General features: G+C 30.8%; 2 protein-coding genes and 1 pseudogene across 7 annotated transcripts; 1 reads left to right on the forward strand and 2 right to left on the reverse strand.

Moving 5' to 3' along the window:
- On the reverse strand, positions 1-5,635 carry LOC105628077 (uncharacterized). Of its 4 annotated transcripts, none has more exons than XM_012209411.4 (15): positions 5,487-5,634; positions 4,843-4,921; positions 4,475-4,586; positions 4,309-4,389; positions 4,084-4,188; positions 3,398-3,481; positions 3,194-3,309; positions 2,856-2,957; positions 2,657-2,770; positions 2,503-2,559; positions 2,337-2,403; positions 1,992-2,045; positions 1,287-1,361; positions 494-529; positions 1-331 (listed from the first exon to the last, which is right to left on the reverse strand). In XM_012209411.4, the coding sequence occupies exons 4-15, from the start codon at positions 4,381-4,383 to the stop codon at positions 239-241; spliced, it is 978 nt and encodes a 325-aa protein (XP_012064801.1). In that variant the 5' UTR covers positions 4,384-4,389; positions 4,475-4,586; positions 4,843-4,921; positions 5,487-5,634; the 3' UTR covers positions 1-238. The 4 variants fall into 4 exon arrangements, with proteins under 4 accessions (XP_012064801.1, XP_012064800.1, XP_020532681.1 ...); XM_012209410.4 differs by having other exon boundaries at positions 4,754-4,921; XM_020677022.3 differs by having other exon boundaries at positions 4,084-4,389; positions 4,754-4,921; positions 5,487-5,635.
- A 3,425-nt stretch (positions 5,636-9,060) lies between these two features.
- LOC105628076 (glycosyltransferase family protein 2) lies at positions 9,061-14,550 on the reverse strand. Of its 3 annotated transcripts, none has more exons than XM_089721116.1 (4): positions 14,379-14,550; positions 12,276-13,409; positions 10,504-11,174; positions 9,061-10,395 (listed from the first exon to the last, which is right to left on the reverse strand). In XM_089721116.1, the coding sequence occupies exons 2-4, from the start codon at positions 13,376-13,378 to the stop codon at positions 9,374-9,376; spliced, it is 2,796 nt and encodes a 931-aa protein (XP_089577242.1). In that variant the 5' UTR covers positions 13,379-13,409; positions 14,379-14,550; the 3' UTR covers positions 9,061-9,373. The 3 variants fall into 3 exon arrangements, with proteins under 3 accessions (XP_089577242.1, XP_089577219.1, XP_089577201.1); XM_089721093.1 differs by lacking the exon at positions 14,379-14,550 and adding an exon at positions 13,529-13,673; XM_089721075.1 differs by lacking the exon at positions 14,379-14,550 and having other exon boundaries at positions 12,276-13,504.
- Positions 14,551-21,289: 6,739 nt separating this feature from the next.
- On the forward strand, positions 21,290-21,642 carry LOC149498845 (signaling peptide TAXIMIN 2 pseudogene; annotated as a pseudogene).
- The last annotated feature ends 603 nt before the right edge of the window (positions 21,643-22,245 follow it).

The raw sequence follows: 22,245 nt of genomic DNA on the forward strand, positions 1-22,245 counted from the left end.
TAAATCTAAACTGTTGTATAAATATTTTATACAAAATATCAGTTATATGATCACAAAGCCGGCATGATAAAAAAAAAGAGAGAAACATATATGATATACCAAAAGGAGAAAAATTCTTCTCCTGTGTAACTGCAAAATGTCCTACCAATTTCACGACATGAACCTAAAGAGGAGGACTTTAATACTTTATAGGATACACAAGGATATAGCTCAGAAAAGGACCGCAAAGATACAAAAATCATTTTCTGGTAATCCGAGTTCGGTACTTCTGGTCAGCGTTTGTGAGACGATTCTGGAACATAGCCCATTCATTTCTGCACCTTTCTCTCACCTGTCCATAGTATAGGAAAGGGGAAAAAAAATATATGCAAGGGAAGGAAAATGTACTTTAGAACTTTGTTTATATTCCATAAAGGAAAAATAGGTGTTATATTCATAAAAAAAAAATCAAATTATGGATCTAATATAATTTTAGAATGTTCAATATTCATACCCCTTCCCATGGAGCTCTTCCATCTTCAGACTCTCCCTAAACATTTTGCAAAAGAATTCACAGTAGTGAGACCATAACCAAGATACAAACAAGGATAAACAAGCAAGGAGATACCAGAGTAAAAAAATGTTCATAATGAAGTATGCAAGGTAAAAAGATGCTCTATTGTTGTCTTTGAAAAGGAAAAGCTGCTTATCCTAAGAATGTGAGACTGAAACCAACTAGATTGATAGTTTTGATAAAGTTCCAAAAGAAACATATAGGGGCTTTTCAAAATGATTGAAGTTTAACCACAAATAACCCACATAAGGGATCAATGTCCCCAGAAAGAAATTAACTTCCCCTGTGATTTAGTTCCATGCTCAGATTTCACAAAGTGACATCTTGGCTCCATCATTCACGGACTGCATTTTGTTTATAACACAACAGACCATGGAAGAAAGAACTATCATTGCCAATTTGGTTCTAAAACCAAATAGAAATGGATGTCTAAAACCAAATAATCCTCATCCGAGTTTATCTTTTAAATAACTAAATTGGTTTTGTTGGTTTTATTAAAAACTATACTTAAACAAAACATCATTTATTAAAAATATCCTAAATCTAGAGTGAAGCAAACATAACCTTCACATAGCTAGGGCCAGCAATGGTTCAAACCAATCTACCCGGTTTGCAGTTTCAGCTGGTATTGGTCTTTTTTCGTGTTTCCTAGGAGGGGCTAATTCTGGTTTGTAGAACTGGTTTGATCCAGGTTCTGAATTGGAACTATGCCTGGTCTAGTGTAGTTGCTCACCTGATTCCCAAGAGAAGGAACAACTTGATGAACAATCCATTGTGAATCAACCACTCCAATTTTTTCGTGTGCAGGCTGTAAAGCAAAGCAACAATAACAAGAACTCGATTCAAAACGGAAGTAGCGAATCAAAGACAAAGTTATTAAGGGGCTTTCACAGTTTACTCAAAAGGAAACTTGCTTGACATAAATTAAAAGAAGTATAATTTTGGAGAACCATCTAACTTCAATGATAAATATACTCTAGTTCCCTTAAGGAAGACTCAAAAAAAAAAAAAAAGGTGCTGAGGAAAGAGATGCAAAAGCATGGATTTGTATGCACACAAAGAAGCAGATGGACAAAGGACTAGGGTCATTCTTGTATTTCAATCATTTAACTCTAAACTGCGTTTTGAAAGGGTTGGGTTTCCAAAAGCGTGTAATCTGAAACTGAGACGCACACTATCATATTTATTACACATACATGCTTTACATATTCTTTTTCCAACAAAATATTTCAATGGGCTACCAAATCTCCTTGGGAATATAGTGGTGGAAGGTAAAAAAGTAATAAGCCTACAGGAAAATTTGACTGATCCTTCACTATAACATCAACAGGCATCATCAACATGGTAGCGTCATCTTCCGAATATGAAGGTACTAATTGAAAAAAATAATTTCTCATCAATTACAAATAGGAAAAAGGCCATAGATGAAAACTTTTACCTCTACACATCTTCTGAGAGCAAAATCCAGTCCCCATCCATGCACCAAATCATTCTACAAGCACATTATATATTATTGTTTTGAAAAGAAACTAGAAAGTGAAAAATGGTGAACAAAAATCATGTATAGACTGATCACACAGGCCGTGCTCATGCATCTTACGAACACTTGATCTTTACCTCTCCCATGCACTTATTAAAGAAGACTGGGAATAAAGAACAGTGAATTACTTATTGAAAGGGATGAACTTAGAATTGAACCATAATTTCTAAAATTTTACAGTTAATGCAAAGCATGTACCATGCTCTATATAACCTAGCTACACAATCATAGAATAGAATATACCTGAATCATATGCCACACGCAACGCCAAGCCTCCCGAGAAAACACAGGGGCCATGATTTCCACAAAGCTGAATGAACAAAAGCACATTAGAAAATATTCACATGTACATGTGAATGTAGATAGACACATACACACACACACAGAGGTAGAGAGAGAGAAAGCATACGCAGAACATGGAGGCAAAAGTGGGTCACTACACCACCCTGCTTTCTCCTGTGTAATCCTGTCCAATCCAAAGATCATCTCTTTAAAAGGTGAAGTAAACGATTTTATAAGATATAATAAAACCTCATCCACTGAGTTTATTCGACAGAAAGTACTTGTGAACTTCACTGTCACCTATCCGCTTTGTCATCTGCCATGTAAGTCCATTATTGGGTTCAAGACCTGGCTGAGAAATCTCCAGACCATGTTTCTTAACCAACTCAATATACCTAGTAAATTAATAAGGAAAAAAAAAAAAAGAAATGAAGCAAGGAACAGTTGAGTTCAGCAGAAATATGACAAGTTTTAACTTACTTGTCTGCATTGAAGTGCTCCACCCCAAGATCTTCATCCCATATGAAAATATATTCATAAGCAGCTACAATGTCAGGATGCAAAAACCTCTTTGCATACCACCTGAAAAACGTATATGGCATGAATGAGAGCAGGCTAGAAAATTGTATTTAACTTCATGCATGACCATGAGATTTAGCAGCTTCAACAAAGCAGAAAGCAGAAGAGCAACTTAGCGCAGTATAAAAATTCTTATTCTGCATTTAAAGTTCCCTACCGGAAACTGTAGAGTTAGAACGTCAATACTCAACTCAGCTAAATCTTCATATCCAATTATTTAAACCATACATAAACTTTACCATTTTGTTTGTCTTCTTACACTGACGTGGATTGCACTTTTTGACCACTCAAATTCATCCCATTCACTTGTCCGGCCATCATAGTGGAAAAGCATAATTGTGAAATCATCAGAAAACTAATACAAATACATGGGAAAAAAAAGCTTTAGTATCTGGGAGAATAAAAACAATTAAAAAGGGACTGTAAAAAGTTTGTGCATTAACCTTTTGAACAGCTGCATTGATGTTTTCCCTCTGATCATAACCAACTGTAAATGTCACTAAATACTTTGGCTTCTTCTTCAGATCCTGCAAATTCCATGACATCCATTGCAAGACTTATGTGAAAATTACATTTCTCCTCAATAAATGGTGGTCATCCAAAACAATGTGTTCCAATTTATTAAGCATAGATATAGACATATTGAAAGAGTAAGATACAGTAAGAGTATACGTAAATACATATCCAATTCACCTTTCCTTTCCCATTCTTTCCTTTCGATACAAATTATCTATTAGAACATGCATGTATTATGCACATATGTTGTCCATTCAAGTATATGGTTCCGTCACGCGTCAAAATTACATGGGCCATAGAATACATATTCCCAATTGTTGCATTTAGCATTATTTAAATGTAGTGCTGGTGTGCAATCATGAATACATACATGCAAACAGCCATTAAAAAAACTACAAGAATTAGTTGCTTTTATAACTTGACATCCAATTCCAAAAGGTCATCAGTCATTCAAAATTCCAGATAATTATATTCCCATTCAACTTTACTTGGTAGAACAACAGTGAGATGTAAGTAGACCTGGCTTACTCCAGCAGTCCCTCTCAATTGTAGGTAATAAGAGTTCAGCATAATCACTTGCATTTTTGTTATAGAACTTGAATTTTTAACATACCTCACTAGGTTCACCCCATAATCTGCGCAAGTAAAAGTCAGATTCTGGCACAACTATTCCTGGGGGTAATGACTCTGCACCACGAGGATTTTTTGGGACATAAATCTGGAAGCAAACAAGCAATCCATGGCATATCATGGGCTCAGCTTGGAAAAAGTAGTTAATAAATCTATGCATAAAAATAATTATATAAAAGGAAATGTCCAGAGTAAGCCCCATAAGTACCCTGGGAATAGGTTTGCTGCTCCTACTTTCATCAGTAAAGGGTAGATCAAAAGTTGATACAAGGCCTGAAGGCATGTGAATCTGCAATAGTTGGCGGAAAAAAAAAATCAAACGGATGACAGGTTTCTCCTTTGATAAAGGAAAGTTCTAGTGGAGGTGAGCAAACCTTGGTAAGAGAAACTGGAGGAAATGAAATACCAACAACAAATCCAAAGACAGCTCCCAGAATTGCAGTGACAACGAGCCTGGTACTCTCATTTGTTTTCCTAGAATGTCCACTGCAAGTAAAACAAGAGAGGAATCAAGGTAGTTTGGAAAACTGATCTTAGTGCTACATTTACAATATTACTAATCTTGAGATAAAAGAACCAGGAGAATGCTAGAACACTAGAAGTAAAAAAATATGCTCGCTACTTCCCAAAATCAAACTACAGTTAAGCAAAACCTGCGGAGTATGGATCCCATCTTGCTATGCATTTTTTTTCTTGACACTCAAGTCAGAAAGATCAGATGCTGAGAAAAAGAAATCACAACCTTGAGCATGTTTTGGGACAAACGTTGCACTCTTCAATTTCAAGAAGGCAGAGCAGATATTCAATAAAGCATATAAACCCTGACATGCACAATTATTTTAGCTTCAGAGTAGGCAACCAAACACATCAAAATTAAAGTGCCATAGAAATGGTTTCTACCTTATATTAAAAAAAAAAAAATTTAACTACAAAACACAAAAAACAGTCAGATTTCATGAAATTTTTCTAACAAAACTTCTAGACCAGTCTTTTTACCCTGAAATAACCATGCACCTATCAACAAACAAACTTATACACATTGCTACACTCTTCCTATAAGATAGGTAAAGCCATACTCATTACCACTAGAAGAATAAAAGTAACAGAGCTGACCATTTCCCAGTTGTTCATTACAAAACATTTTGATTCACTGAAAACAAACTTGATCTGATATTAATTGGAAAAAGAAAAATATGAGATATGACAAAGGAAAATTCAAAGAATTATATTGCCTCAAATACAAAATTCAAATGCAGGCAAAAAACCACCAAACAATCGATCAACTAAGACCGGAAAAGAAAAATCGAAAACAAGACGAAACAAAACCAGAAATGTAGCAAAAGAATTGCAATCAAATAGTACAGATGTTAGGGTTTGGAAACTTACTTCCTTCAATCGATCAATGTAGAGATTTTAGAGACACAAAAAGCGCGAGAGGGAAGCAGTCGTATTTGTATATATAAGAAGAGAGACAGAGATTTGAATACACCGGTTCTATTCTATGCAGATACTGGAAATTAAATGAATAAAATATATATTTAATATGATTTGAAAAAAAGGAAAGGAAACTGAATATTTTATGTGACAATATTGCCCCGCCCAGAATTTTGAATTTCCATTGAAATAAGAAGCTGACGTGGCTGTTGTTTGGCTCTTTTTAAGGCCAACTATTATGTGCCACGTTGGACTTAATTATTAATTTTCTATTTCAACAAAATTATGAATTAGTTTAAAAAAAAAAATTATGAATTTTTTTTATAACTTACCGTGAGTGGACAATGAGAACAACAAATATTGACATATATAAATATATAATCAATTCATTACTCATTAAACAATGAGCAAGGCTAGTCGGGACAAGAGGAAGAAAAAGTCTTAACTGTGATTAAATTTCCAAATCGGAATAAGCGATCTCAGTCCGGACACTGGTGGTTTAAAAAAAAACAAAGTAAGGCTAGACTTAACTGCTTGCCTTTTATATACCATTAACTAGCTTAAAATCTTTATGTAGCATGTTAATTATTATCACAATCATATTTCATACCAAAATGATTCATATGGAATCCATGCATATATGGCTATATAACTATATACCATACACAATCAAATGTTAAAGTCTCTTGTGTTAATATGTAATTTTACATTTAAAATTTATAAGAAAAATTTAGTAACACAATTCAACTTTTATTATTATGAAATTTATCATCATTCAACCCAACATTTATTAATTATCCGCTAGAACAAATTGTTAAACTAAATTATGAAATTGTTTTACTCTTATTAAAATTAAAAAAAAATTAACATAGAAATGAAGCGTAAAATATAGTAAAACTGAAAGTTTTAGCAGTACATTTATCATAGGACGATTGCATAATTTCTTCTCTGAATTTTTTTCAAATTGTCATTTGTGCCCCTTAATTTTGCGAGAGACCACTTATGCCCCTTAACTAGTGTTTTTTTAGCTTTTTTACCCCTTGTCATGCTAGGAAGGCTTAGCGTGACTTCAAACGCTAGTTAAAGCGTGATATTCTGATAATTATCTGACGTGGCTTAAATGACGTCATATTTGGACTCCTTTACCTTTCTCTTCAATCTTGTTCTTTCAATTTTCCTTTTTATCTATCTTCTTCATCCTTCTTTCTTTTTTTCTTCACAAAACTCGGTCATCTCTACACGAAAATGACACATGTAGATAGCAAAAAAAAGAGAGCAAAACCAAAATCATCATCTTATAGATTCTTGATTCTATATAATCTAAGTTTGTTTCCATCCCTTTTCAACTTAAATTTGATAAATCCTTTACTTTCCTTTAAATCTCTCTAATTCCATAATTTTTCTTTTGCCTCTTAAATCTCTCTTAATTACCTTAAATTTCTATCAAAGTTTCATCTTTTAGGCATGTTATCTTCTTTAATTTTGCATGCAATTTGTATCATGGAATTTTGAAATAGTCATATTCAATCCAACCAGATCCAAAAGTATAAAAAAATTTTTGCAGGTGCTTCTTGTTTTTCTTGATTTTAGCTGCTCTGCTTTGTTCTTGGCCTCCATTAATGGTGAATCATGTTACTTTTTTGAAAAATTATGATACTGCTTCATTTTCTAACTTCTCCTCATCTTGAGATTGCTTCATTTTCTAACTTCTCCTCATCTTGAGATTCTTCGTTTCGCAAGTAATGATTTTTTTTTAAAATAGATTTTTGTTTCTTTTAATTTTATTTTTCAAAAAAAAAAGTTGATCTTTCATCTCAGTTGTTGTGATCTTTCAATTAAAATTTTGTTTTTCTCTTTCTCGTCAGTTTTGAACATGTGGAAACTAACGTGACATCTCAAATGATGACATTTCAACTATTTATGATACGTCAATGCAAGTGTAATTCACGGAAAAGTTTCAATTTGCTCTGGGGTAAAAAAGTTACAAAAAAACGAGTTAAGGGATACAAGTGGTCCCTCGAAAAGTTAAGAGGCACAAATGACAATTTGAAGAAAATTTAGTGGAAAAATTATGCATTCGGACATTTATCATATTTATTAACCATACATTCTATGGATAGGACCCTAACATGAAACTTAGTAGAAATACCAATTAAAAGAAAGTTTGATTCAATTGATACATAGAGCTTATAGCTGATTTGTACCTAATAATTAAGTTTAAAGTCGTACCCAACAATTAATGTATTTGATAAGCATTTTTTAATCAGCAATTAATAGCTGATAGAAGTTCCAATCAGTTGTTGATTCCATAGACTATGTTCTGGAGTTTTTTTTAATCAATTGGTCGCTAATTTGTTTTATATTATATTTCGATTCATTAACCTAAAAAAATAATTGCTAATAAAATTTTTTAGATTAATATTTTTTATTTATCATTTTATTTATGGTTATTTAAAATTTAAAAAATTTTTATTTATATTATTTTAAAATTTTAATTAATATTTTTTATATAATATATTAAAATAAAAAATAATATATTCACTTTAAAATAAAAATATTTATACATTATACATTATACATCATAATATACAAAAACTATTATATCATTAATGCTCATTTTATATTTTAACAGCAACTGTTTGTAAAATTTTAAGAAACAAAAACGTTTATCATTGGCTAATTGTAATAAGTCACCAGCAATCATCAATCGCTATCAACTATCCGCTGATATAAATAATTGAACCAAATAGATCCAAAGTCATTCATTATTTATATATGTTTTAGCTGTTATTCACATAATTATATTTATTATTAAATGAAAAAGTTGCTTTATGGATTTAAGAGACACCAATGGAAACTGGTGAATAACATTAAGATTATCAATTGTGGTTTTAATAAATTATTGAAATAAAAACAAATCTATTAAAAACATAGTGTTTATTTTGTTTACCCTTTTTGAACGATGCTATATTTTATTGATCAAAATTGGAAGGTAGTTTTTGAATTAGTGTTGATGCCAACCGAGTCGTGCTTTGGCTCAATATTTCTTTCCTCAAGAATTATTGGCATAAAAATTTAGCCCAGATAGACAGCGGGACATCATAAAGAGCTAGACCCAATATAATTGCATATTGTGTAATTTAATTTTCCCTAAAACAATTTAGAATGAGATTAAGATTTTATAATAGTTATATGACCATTTGCAGAATTTTTCTCATTGAAAAAAATCTAATATCAATATAAAAGTATGTTAAAAAAATGTATTAATTATCGATAAGGTGTTAATTGGGTGATAAAAAACCTAAATACCTGTGAAGTTGAGAATATAAGTTCGATCTCGGGTAGGCACTCTTGTCGGAAGAGTAAAAAACCTTTATAAGTGATACCATATGGTTATTAATTCCATTCTAACTTACAATTCAATTAAATGAAAATGCTTATTGTTTGTTATAACAGCTAAGTATAATATTTAGGAATTGACAAAAGCAGACAAAAACATAACAAGATACGAGTTAACAGCCGCTAATTAAAGAAAATCAAATTTTGTTTCTTTTTTTCTTGTTTTGGAGACAATTGAAGGAAAAGCCACTTTTGGCTTTATACGATGACACAATCCCATCTTTCTCTCCTTGTATTCTTGTTCCCCTTCCATTAGATGGGGAAATTAAGGAAGAAACAGAGTTCCCACCTTTGAATACCACTGTTTCCTCCACTTAATTGCTCCACTAATCATGTATGAACAAAGCAAAATTAAAGAAAAAACATTACAAGGAAACTTATCTTTTTCAAAGGTACAAAGAATGATCAAATCTCAGCGGTTCTCTTTTCTTTTCAAGTAATCAGAATTTCATGCAGCGAACTGGCAGACCTGTTTCATGATCAACAGACACAATTTCTGTAACATTATCACATCTAAGCACATCTGACCCCAACTTAGCTCCTGCTGCTTTAAGACCCTTAAGCGAAACTGGTTGGTTAAACAAGTTCAGTGATGGCAATTTTGATGCTGGAGGCAACTTGAAATTAGGCAAGAAAGTTCTGAAATCTTCCTTCAACAATGGAACTTCAAAATCTGCCTTGTCATGCCTAACAACATTGTCTTTTGCACTAATATGAGCTCCTGGTTCCATATGGTTAGTTGAGAAGCTTGCTTGATTTGGAAAATTTGGATAAAGACTAACATAGCCTCTAAGGTACATCATGTCAATTAGGAACTTTTTCCATGAAGCTTGCCATCCATTTGTTCTAGACTTGGGAATCTGAACCGGGTTCGCCTTTGCATCTTCGGTGAATCTCATGTTCATGTAAACATAGAATTCTCTCCACTGCTTAGGGAAGAACACTGCACCCCAACTGCAAGGTAGTTGGTGGAGATATGGTGTATTTGGATGGATTCTTTTGAAAAACTCGGTCGGATTCCATTTAGGCCTTTCTTTGACAACCTCAACCAATTTAGGTGTGTATAAAGAAATGGAGGATAGTTCAGGGAAAGAAACTTGAGGATCATAGTGATAGGCTAAGAGAGCATACTTAATCCATAGATAGTAGTATGGAGAAACTTCGATATCATCTTCGAGTAGGAGACCAAAATCATCATCTGATGCAGGATACCAACTTTCACTAACTGCTCTTATTAGGCCTCCTTGGATGATTCTCCTTCTTAGAGTTTTTGGACCATGAGTCCAATTAAATGAATTTACAAGCCTTATTGTTGCTGCATCTACTTTACTGTCCATGTTGAAGCTGATAGGAATTTCATCTCCAAGATAGTATGCATTTCTCAGTGAATTGAGAAGTCTTGTTAAGGATGGAGAGCGATTTTGGGTGATTATGTTAACAGAAATTCGCATTTTATTCCAATCTGCATAAGCAAGTTAATCAATCAGTATGGTTGTCCTAGTTTAGCTTTTCAGTTGTAAATACAAAACTAGCAATTTAATATGGTAAAATTAGTATGCAAAATTCTTACTTGGCAAAGCAGTCGATCTCAGGTCAGCCATCCAGAGAACCTTTGATATGGAAGTCCTTGGCAAGAGGACCATTGTTGTAACATTAGTACTGGTCTCTGTTGCCATTTTCAAAGCTTTCTTCACATCAGGATCAATATCTGCTACTGTTATTACCACACTGGGATTATGAATCTTGATTAGTCCTTTCATGCTTGAATAAACTGCTTGCACCACTGGCACTTCAGAGTTCGAAATTCCTGACAGCTTTCCAACATCCAAATCAAATATCTTGAATCTTCGCTCCTTGCATACCAACTTAGGCCAGTTTAGAGCAGTTGCAGCATCTTCGCAAGGGCAAAAATTTCCTCCAGAAACAACAATGTAGGCCTTTTTTCCAACAGTAGACCTGAACTTTTCGAGAAGGGGTGCAAGTGCTTTAACTTCATCGACAGAATGTGCGTAAAAAAGTGCATCTATTTTTTGAGGGTACATTGCAGCCCATTGAGTCACATAACCAGTAGAAAGTGCTTTCCACCATTGATCATCTCGGACTTGAACAATGTCTTTGAAAATTACAGTTGTTTCAGAAACATAAGCAAGTCTATGCTCACTGTCACCCCATGTTTCTTTGTCGTTCGGGTCAACTGGAAGAACAAATGAGCCTGCATTTCTGTACTTCTGAAGCTGATAACTGCATATTTTTGATACAAAATATGAAATGATTTAATATTAATTGATAACAAATTAACAATGGCTTGAGACTTGAGAGTTATTCTTATCTTAATTTGGTTATTAAAAACCAAGAGGGAAAATAAGTCACAAATTATATCTAATCTTGTTTAAATTTCTATATTATATACCAATTGTATATGATTAATGCTAATTAATATCACCTCATTCAGCACTCTCTATTGAAGATAAACTTGAAAGTTTTTCTAGTTCTACACCAAACTAGTGCTCAATAATGTGCATGTAGTGCTACAGGGAATCTTAAAAAGGAAGTGCTATTTCCAACTAAGGTTTTTCCTTTTTTTGTGCTTTATCCAGGAAATTAAACATGCATATTGTATGCAAGAGTAGATAATTTAGAACAGACAAATTAGTAGATATACAAATCTTTATACCCATCTTGAGATGGGAAATATTATATTAACATTAGCATTTTGCCTTTGATAAATATGTTAATAAACTGAAAGTTGACTGCATATTTTAGAAAAATGTCAGGCTAAGAAGATTCCAGCATTGAAAATTCATTCATTGCATTAAATAGAAACTCATTGGAGAGGATAATTAACACTTTAAATGCTTGCCAAGTCAAATTTCAACTTAATCTGCACTTTAGATCAAGTCAGTTGCCTGTCTTTTTTTATTTAACTGAACCATTAATCTAATATATTTCTACACGTAATCAAAGTAACATTGGAGATTGCAAAGGCTTGCTTCCCATTGTTTCTGCTTTAATATTATAATTAAGTTGTTTAAATATATATCTATATAATTGAACAGGTTACCAACCCAATATAACTTCAATTGTGTCACCATCAAACCCAGGTAATTCAATTTCCGAGAATTGCATAATTTTGATAAAATAGAATACTTAAAACTATCTGCTACTTTTATACCAATTTATTATTAGATTATGTATAGTACCGAAAAATTCAGGTAACTTGTGAAAATAATCATTAACACTCGTGGAAAGTAACAGAGCTAAAATTTACTAATTACCATATTTTATTTTCAGAAACAGTTTTTACTGGTGCTAGCTGATAGAAATAATCTGCAATGTACATACCTCAGATGCAGATCTTCTCCGGTCATGAAAGTCATTGGCGCCTCCACGAAAAGTGTCTTAACAAGCTCTGCAGATAAAAACCATGAACTGGAAAGGAAATCTACCTGCACAATTTTATCAATTGTTATATCATAAGCAGGGTCCGGAAGGTATAAACCAGCCTCCTTCGATCGAAACTTTCGATAACTTGGAAATGTAAAGTCTTTTTGCCTGAAAGGCAAGATCCTTCCAATGCTGCCCAAAACTGAGTTCTTATACTTCTCAGTTCCTGCTACGTGCGACAAAATCTGCAGCATTTTCTTTCCAGGAATCATGTCATCATCAACAATATATACAAGATCTGCTTCAGTTTGTAAAGCCATTTGAAATCTTCCATAGTACTTAAAATCATAGCTTGAACTTATGAAACTGATTCTTGAATCATTATAACTTTGTACAATTCTTTTAAGTGAGACCTCATTGGGACTTCCAAATGCAAGAACCCAAACATGGTGGAAAGGAAGTGTCTGTTGAAGCAAAGAATCAAGTTGTGCACAAAGTGTCTTTCTTTTGAAATGGTTTAAGATAACTGTAACTTTAGGTTTATTCGGACCGTGCAAATCCCATTTAGATTTCATTGACATTAGTTCAGACAAAGTTTCTGTACCAATGGACTTACTTTGAAAATCCAATATCTCTTTATATAACTCTGTCTTCAACTTGATCATTTGAACATCACTAGATTTCTTCTGCTCAAAATCAATCTTTTCATGCTCACATACTTCTGATGGATTAATGGGTTGAATTTCAGTTCCGACGAGAGAAGCAGAATCTTGGTATCTTCCAATAACATGGGGTGGAACTATGAACTCTTTCCAATGTTGTGCAAATCTTGTTGCCCAGGCAAAATCTGGTTTTGTTCTTAAATCAACCGCAGGACTCATATAGTATAGTAAGAAAGTAGCATAAACGGCAAAAGCAAATTGCAGACAAGTAAGAGCAGTAACAAGCCTAGCTGATATACTCTTATTAGCCTTCAACTTAGCTCTGCCTCCAACATATTCATTGATCATCCCTTCTAAATAATCCCCATTTTTCATTGAAGAATTTCTGATTATACCCATTTCTTGAATTCAATAACAAACAATGTTAAACCTGCAAGAAGACAAAAAAAAGTCAAACATTTCATCAACTCTACAAACCCCCCCCAAAAAAAAATGAAGAAAAGAAGAAAGCTTGGGAGTCTAATTAAGCAATTTAAGCTTGACACTAACCAAATTCCAAACTTGATAATTATTTTTGATACTAATCAAGAATTGTTAATTAGTATCACAATCTTTGTTTAAACATGAAAAGAATCAGCTTTTACTGAGGAAAGATTCAAAGAACTCTAACTCAAAATGAGAGAAAATAGGAAAAGAAACTAGTATTAAATTAAGAAAATATTTAAATTGGAGAAGTTTGTGACGTTTTTGTTGAAAGTTGGAGGAGCAATGGATCTTGTGCCTGTGTATTTATATATAAAACAAAAGGTAGTTTTCTATTAAAAAAAAAAAAAAGTGCAAGAGAAGCACCCCATGAAAAATGCACAAAAGCTTCACATGGCTAAAACCGTTTTAGTATTAATAAAGTTTTCTTATATAAAGTAGGATTTTTGTTCATTAAACGCGTTCCTTTCACTACTCCTTACATCTCCACACCATTTTAAAGCCGGTTTTGATGCCGCATAAAAGGGCTGCCCTTGCGTTTTTGGCACTGTACACACATATTACCGGTACTACAAACCAATCAAAAAAATACTTCAAAATTCTCTGAAATTTCGGTTTTAAGTCTTTTAAAACCCAAATCCCAATAGAGATATTGACTATATAGTTAGACAAATGAAAAACATTTATAACCCAAATGTCAAAGTTCTTAGGTCAGGACTCAGGAGCATCTCTCCATAAAATGGTAATTAGTGCACCATCTTCAGATCTGTATTTTCATAATCAAGTAACAATCCTGTCTGTTTTTTTTTTTCTTTTCAAAAAATCTCAAAGTTTACTAACACTCCAGGCTAATAACTTTAATTAATTTAAAAAATTAAAAATAAAAACAAACAAGATAGTCATATAACACACTTACCTTGATTGTTTTCAAAGAAATTGACCAAAAGACATATATGGTACTGAAAGAAACTTTTCTTCTTGAGCAAAAGATGCTAAAGGGCGTAAAGAAAACCTCAAACTCACACCAAAACTATATGTCGATGGCTTAGTAACTTATAAAGGCTGGCTTGGAGAGTCAAGGAAGAAGAAAGCAAAGTGTATATATTAGCCGTTAAATATTTAGAGTACGAATAATGCATATTTATATATACATATATGGGTATATTGGCGAAGGTTGACTTTGCATGTAGATACGTTGATGAACATGGCAGCAAAGCTCGTTAATGGGGTTTTGCCAAACTTGCGCAAGTTGCAGAGAAATGCAAAAGAATAATCCGTTTAACTTAGACTAATTAATCAATTTGCTTCCAAAATGGGTAATAATTAATCAATTGATGAGAGTTTAATTGGTCGATCGCTTTTTCAAGAATGGAAGAAAAAGGTTGCAGAAAAAGATTGGAAACGTGAAACACTTTTATTTATCATATTTAATTGTGGTCAAGTCTATATTGTTATACATTCAGGTGATTTGCCATTAGATATTTGCAGAGAATCATAGTAGAAGAAACCGAGTTTGAAAAAGTTAGGAAGTCTTTAACTAATTGAGGCATGTTTGGTTCAATTGTTTTAACTAATCTTCAACTTTTTTTTTTTTTTTTTTAAATAACTCTAGGGCACGTTGTTTTTTTTTTTTTTTTTTTTGAGAGGGTGGCTCGAATCTGGGTCTTGTCAGGTTGTACATGCACTTATTTATTTTAGAAATAATTTTATTACCGTTAAGTTATGTCAGGTGGTATATGCAAATATACCACTGAGTTACGTTTAATGCGCAGCTCTATGATATTTTAGAAATGACTTTATTACTGTTAAGTCAAAATTTTATTTGTTTTCCTAAAAAAAATTATTTGTTAATAATTTCTCAGCTACATATGTTGTGGATCGCCAAAGAGATAATTTTAATTAAACAAAATATCTTAAATAATTTATATTTTGTATTTTTTTTTACAAGAATTAATATGTTATATTTATTATGAAATTATACGGTAAGAATATAGGGCTTAGGTTATAATAAGTTGGGTTTACTTATTTATATTTATCTAATACAACAGATGTTCGGTCCCAAACTCTGATTTCATATTAAGAATCCGGGTCTAGAAGTAATTAATCATATTCACTTAGTAGTTCATTTATTAATTCGTAAGTGCCTTCTAACTCTAATAAGAAGGGTCTTCCCCTTCCTTTACAGATTATTTGGAAGGAGGTTATTTGATAGGTTTAGAGAGTAAAGTTAGGTAGAAGATGATTATTTAGTCGTTTGTGAAGAGAGTTTGAGTTTTCAAAACTCATTTGAGGCGTTGAAAATCCGTCTAAACACCTCAGTCTTCAACACCTCGAATTAAGCTGTAAGCATGGTTAAAATTTTAATTTATAAATTTATCCATAATTATATTTATAAATCTTCTATGAAAAGGGTATTTTCATAATATTTATATTTAACACTATCTTCCTCTGCCATCGAATCAAACAAAACATCATTATTAAATCTTCATTTACCATACATTTTCCACAAATACAAAAAGACATTTATCATACTTTCTCGTACTATTCTATATTTTACTTTATGATTCATCCCTATCCCTTCATCCAAACAATGCGTTAGGGACTTATAAGGCATCCCCGAAAGGGGATCTATCCATTAATCTATCTCTTGACTGGAAATGAGAGTATGCTAAAGTAAAATCGAAGAAAGGCAATGCATTAAAATGACATTATAATGAGTTGGACTTACCTTTAATATAAAATAATTTAAATCATTTACTTAATTTATTTCTTTTATATATATATATATATAATGCATTGTAAATGACTTGTGTAAAGTGAGAAGTTATTGTAATTTTATTTAAAATAAAAACCTAAAAATCTCAATTCCAATTAACTATCAGCTTGAATTTTTACATTAAACTGTAATAAACAGTTAAACATCACGATTCAACTCACAAAATTCTAATAAACGGCAATAAAACTAACTCCAGCCCTATGCCACAGTAATTTTATGCAGTGTTTAGTGTTTTGAACAAGTAAAAATATTATTTCAATTATGGGCGTGTTCGGTAATAGCGTTTACAGTAACCGTTAGTGTTTTGAACTAGTCAAAACTCTATTTCTCCAAATTATTGTATTCATTAACTTGATATATACAATAACTTTTAGAAATCTATAGAATGTTTTCTAAAACGTTATCTTACATGATGTTTAGCTTTTTCGCTATTTTTACTAAAACATTTTTTTACAAACTTTATCCTTATTCTTAATTAATATAAAATCCTTTTGTTATCACATTAAGCGTTTTGTTTTATTATCTTTATGTTTGCCTTATTTATAATTGACAGTAAAAGGTATTTAAATTCAAATAAATATTAAAAATTAAAAATATTGATCCCCTAAAATATTAACAATGTTCAATTTTATTTATAAAACAGTGAACTTTTCAATTTTTGCTCCCTTAAATTTTGAAAATTTAGGTTTAGTGAGTATTATTTTCATAATAAATTTAATTGAAAATTTTAGGTGAATATTCCAATGCCCTTTTTTATCATTTTAAATTTATTGCCAATCAAACAGTTGTTTTTATCGAATACTTTCAACCACTATTTAAACAGCTACCAGTTAACTACTAACATCTACAAGTTAACTGCTAACATCTACAAGCTAACAGCTAACAACTACTAGAATAACTAGTATTTCCAAACATGCCCTATATATTAATAATGTCCAGCGGCGTATCATTTATCCTACTTTATCAGTTATTAATAGTGTTCGATAAATTATTTTTATTATATTCTTTTTTCCCCATGTATAGTTAGAAATATTTTTGTTTCAATAAAAATTTTTGGTAGTCTTAAGTTTGATTTTTGGAGACATCTAAACAGTTAATTAACCCCTACTTAAAACGTCTCTCCGCTGTATAAATAATCACTTAAAAAACAGAAAGTAGCTTAATTTAAATATTTGTACGTAGCTTTATATATATATATATATATATATATATATTTTTTTTTTTTTTTTTTTTTTTTGCCTATACGAAACGTGTTTAACAAACATGCATGATACACGACAAATTCTAACCTTGAATAACTTTTGACAATTTCTTTTGTATTTGTACCTTTCAAATGTTAAGTAAGAAATCATTTGGGCTCTAAATACCAATTAAGCAAAAACATGTTTACCTTTCTTAATCCAAAGTCACTTAAGGCATCATTTGACTTCCAAATTCCAATGAAGCAAAAACATGTTTGCGTATATATATATATATGATGCTTCATGGTATACATATCAATCAAACTCATCACAATTAATTAATTTCAAATTACTAATCATAACCTTGTTTAACAACTGGAGATTTACTTGTTTTGGTGGAAATGGTTGGAGAGTCAAATGCCAAAGTTAAAAATATTAAGTATGAGTTTGGGGGTCCAACTGTTAAATTTTAAATTGATATTTTTCACTGTTGGATTAATCTAGGGATGGCAACAAGTCAAAGAAGCTCTAATGCTTCCGTATAGTGTGTTCTTGAATTCTCTATTATTAATGTCTCGTTATATATAAAAACTATATATTATCCAATATTTGTAGTCTAGACAAAGGAATTTTATGCATCTTCCATGGAGGACCAACTTTTCCTATTAAGGTTACATAATGGGTTGGTACTGTAACATCGTTTTCAAAAGAAAAATAACAGAAAAGAAAGGGATGCCAATGTTTGAAACAATTCATCAGAAAAAAAAAAAATCCCATATGTAAAAAATCTTAAATAGGTAATTCTAATTATTTATAGAAAAATTAATTGTTTCTTCAATATTAATTGAAGCATTAAATTAGCAGTCACTCATGTTGAGTCGACAAACTACTGTATAGAAAGACAGTCATAAACCTTAAAATTAGATTAATTTCATAAAAATATATAATATTAAATTCACAAATCCTCTAAATATCAATTCTTTTTCCCTTTTAATTATTCTCTTAAGATATTGATAAGTTGACTCCGAACTACTAAGAAAATATATATTTCCTTTCTACCTAAAGGCAATTCCATCATTTTCTACAATGCTCACGTGCCATGTCACATGCCTCTGGATTGAATCCCAGACTCGTGCACATGATCATTAATAGAATCATTAAACTCATGATTAGGAGATTTAATTCTATGTCAAAGGGGGAAAAAGGTTTAAACCAATAGATAATTAATTTTATTATTTCATTAATCAAAGTTCATGGCCCAAACCCTACATAAACCCTAGAAAAGAAAAGTCAACCCTTAATTAATTTAAATGACTTCCACCATCAAAACCTACTAAAGCATATGGTTTGACTCGGGCCAGATGACCATCTTTGACTTTGAAAGGCAAATTTAGGCCTTCTACATCTAGTGGATGCCACATAAGATAGATGTAATATTAAAATTTGGTGCTAATTTTACACATACGAACCTAACAATTGAGGAAACAATTTTAAAGATTCAATTGATCCATCTAGTAGATTCAATCTATACGTAGACACATGTTTCCTGTAGGGCTGTAATAGGTCAAATCAATAAAATTAAGTCTTGATAAGTGTGCTTTCATACATTGTATACGTAATTAGTGGATTGATGCCTAAAATTTTGATTTATTTTTTATAATTTTGTACCTTTTTTAATTATTTGTCTTCATAGACAACTAATTTTTAGTTTATAATTGCTGGTTTCTTTAAAGCATTATAATTTGGAGAGTTTAATAAATTAATATTAAATTATAATATTCGACCTAATAGCATATTGTATTTAATTTAATTGTAGTATTTAATAATTTAATTAATTTAGCGACACAAAGAATGAATTATTTTAATTTATTTTATTTTATTTTTGTAATAACACTTAAATATATTTTATATATGTTATTTTTATAAATTATACATTTTGATTGAGTTTTTCCTTAATAAATTTTTTGCTATATCACTAAATGGAACGGAGATAAAGTATTAACTATATTATTCTCTTTATTAAAATTGAGTTAGCCCTTTCGGGTATCGATTAAACTTTTGTGTAAGGAGAATATCTAATTAGCTTCAATTGCAAATAAAGCAGTAAATTAATTTGGAAATATTCCTAACTAAATTCAACAAAAATAAATAGCAAGTCGTATATCAAAAATTGCCCAAATTGCCCAAATGGGGCAAATTGAAAGAATATTTTTTTTTATAATGATTACTGTGTTTAAAATATCTAACGTGACTTGCGGTGGTGAATTTCATTTTATTCAGCCAACATGAATTCCATTTTTAACATATCACATGTACCAACTCATTTATATGACGTCACTTTTAGGGCGCTTGGCAGGATCCTAGAGTCGGATTCGAGTTGACTTCAATTGATACTATTTTGTTTTAAGATGTGGAGTTTTCAAAGGGATGTAAAATTTTGTCACGTAATTATGTAAGGCTGAATAAATAAATTTATTTTTATACTTTTTATAAAAATTATATAGCATCCTTCACTTTTATTTTAATATGTTAAACATTTTAATTTATAAAATTAAATTTAATAATTTTTTTTTTTGCTCATCGAACACTTTAATTTATAAAATTAGATCAATTAAACATTTATTACATTATTAAAAATGTAAAAAATTATTCTTTCAACAATTGTGTTACCACACATCAAATTAATATTTTCCGTATTAAACGGCAATAACTTTAAAATTAATTAGTTTTAGTGTAAGGAGGCGTGAGAATATAACAAAAGTGAAGTTTAGAATGCCACAAGGTCGATTTTAAAATTTAAAATGCTATAAAGATTTTTTGGTCAAAATTTAGAGATTAAATTATATATTCGGTCAATTTCAAAATAATAGTTTTGGTTAATAGTATTTTGTAATACTTTTAATAAGTTTGTAAAGACTTGATTTTTTTACAGCATTACTGAATTTCAAAATAATAGTTATGGTTGCTAATATTTTATAATACTTTTTAAAAATTTGTAAAAAAGATTAAAGTTATTAGATTACAAATAAATAGCTCTGACTACTAATATTTTGTAATATTTTTAATAATTTATAAAGAATGATTGTCTTTTTTTTAAATGACTGGAGTACAAAATAATACCTCTGGTTGCATTTTATAATAATTTCAAACAATTTGAAGGTGTTTGATTCCACTTACTCTTGTAGTTGATGGCTGATTGATGTAGCTAATAACTGATAAAGGTCTCAAATAGTTGTGGATTCGTTAGTTATATTTTTGAGCTTTTTTACATTAACTGATAGTTGATTTGAATATTAATTTCTCTGTTTCATTATGTTTGCATAATTTGACAAAATATTTATATTAAAAATTTAATCAAGAAAAGTTATTTTGCCATTTTTTAATATTAACTCATTAAAATATTAATAAAAATCATTCATTTAATGAAGGAGCATAAATGTTATTATGATAAATAATAATTGTTTACAAGTATAAATTTAGAAATCTTACAAATATTTTGAGACATCCAAAAAGAAATAACAAGCAAACAAATGGGACCGAGGGATTATTTTATTTGGACTCCATTAATCTTAGAAAAATAACTATTCATAAAATTTTTAAATTAATATTTTTTATGATAATTTTATTTACAGTTATTTTTGAATGACCAGAAACCAAAAATTGGCTTATGTGTCTTTGAACGTCAGTAATTTTATTTTTCTTAAATGATTCACAGATCGCGAAAACTAAAAAACATCAACGCATCTGATGCCTTTAGCATGAGATCCCGTAGATTTTAATATTGATTCAATAGTTTGTTACTTGGCCTGCACATCTGCCATCTCTTTTTTTTGTTTTTGGCTTACATATATCTGCAAATCTTCATTGCAGATGACATGGGATGAACCAGATTTACTAAGAAATATCAAAAGTGTGAGCCCTTGAATCTGCAGTCTGTATTATTTTTATATAAATTTTCTTTTTCTTCTTCCACACATCAATATTTACAAAAGAGGTACAGCAGATCGAGAAATGGAAATTGCAAGTCATTGGGTTTTCTTGCTAGGACTGTCCGTTTGCTTTGATTTCTTTAGTTTTTTCTCTTGTTGGTGCTTTCGGCAAGACTATTGAGTGGCTTGTACCCATATTGTGTGTTTTATGCTGGTCTCGTGAATTTTGCTGTGGATCTCATAAAGCTTCCTATTAAAATACATAAATGGTTTATTGATTAGATTCCTTGTTAATGCTCTCATTGAGCCATTTCTTAGATCATTTGATTATATTTTTCCTTATTAGTTGTCATTAACAATTTAATTCTGTAATCTTATTTGACTGGTTTTTCTTTTTAAATTTCATTTGTATTAAATTAAAATAATAAATGAAACAAAAATAATATTACTATTTAAATTAAGCATATTTTATATTTTTGTAAAAATTATTTAATACTTACAAATCCTATATTTTCACTTGTATTTTAAAAAATTATTTCAAAATATTATATATAAAAATTCAGTCGAACCATATTAAATCCGATCTTACTCTCCAATTCAATGAACCTCTATCTTTATCGGTTCAACGGTCGGTTCGATTCTCAGAGCCTTGCTAAATATTATTAACAAAAGAGCCCTTAAATTTCAACACTTTTATTTTAGAGTTTGCTGGTTCATGGGCTAGCCTGCCCTCACTTTTATGGACCTCATTAAGAATCTGAGCTTGGTAATGGACAATATTCTGCATTGAAGCCCATCCATTTATGGGCTAATCAGAAACCCAAATATTGCGTGGCAAACTAAACATATGTGTATATAACATATTAATACTGTGCAAATTTTATTTAGAAATGATTT

Source organism: Jatropha curcas, chromosome 1, assembly GCF_041381405.1.
Source record: "Jatropha curcas cultivar XTBG-Jc1 chromosome 1, XTBG_Jcur_1.0, whole genome shotgun sequence".
In the NCBI taxonomy this organism is placed as follows: Eukaryota; Viridiplantae; Streptophyta; class Magnoliopsida; order Malpighiales; family Euphorbiaceae; genus Jatropha; species Jatropha curcas.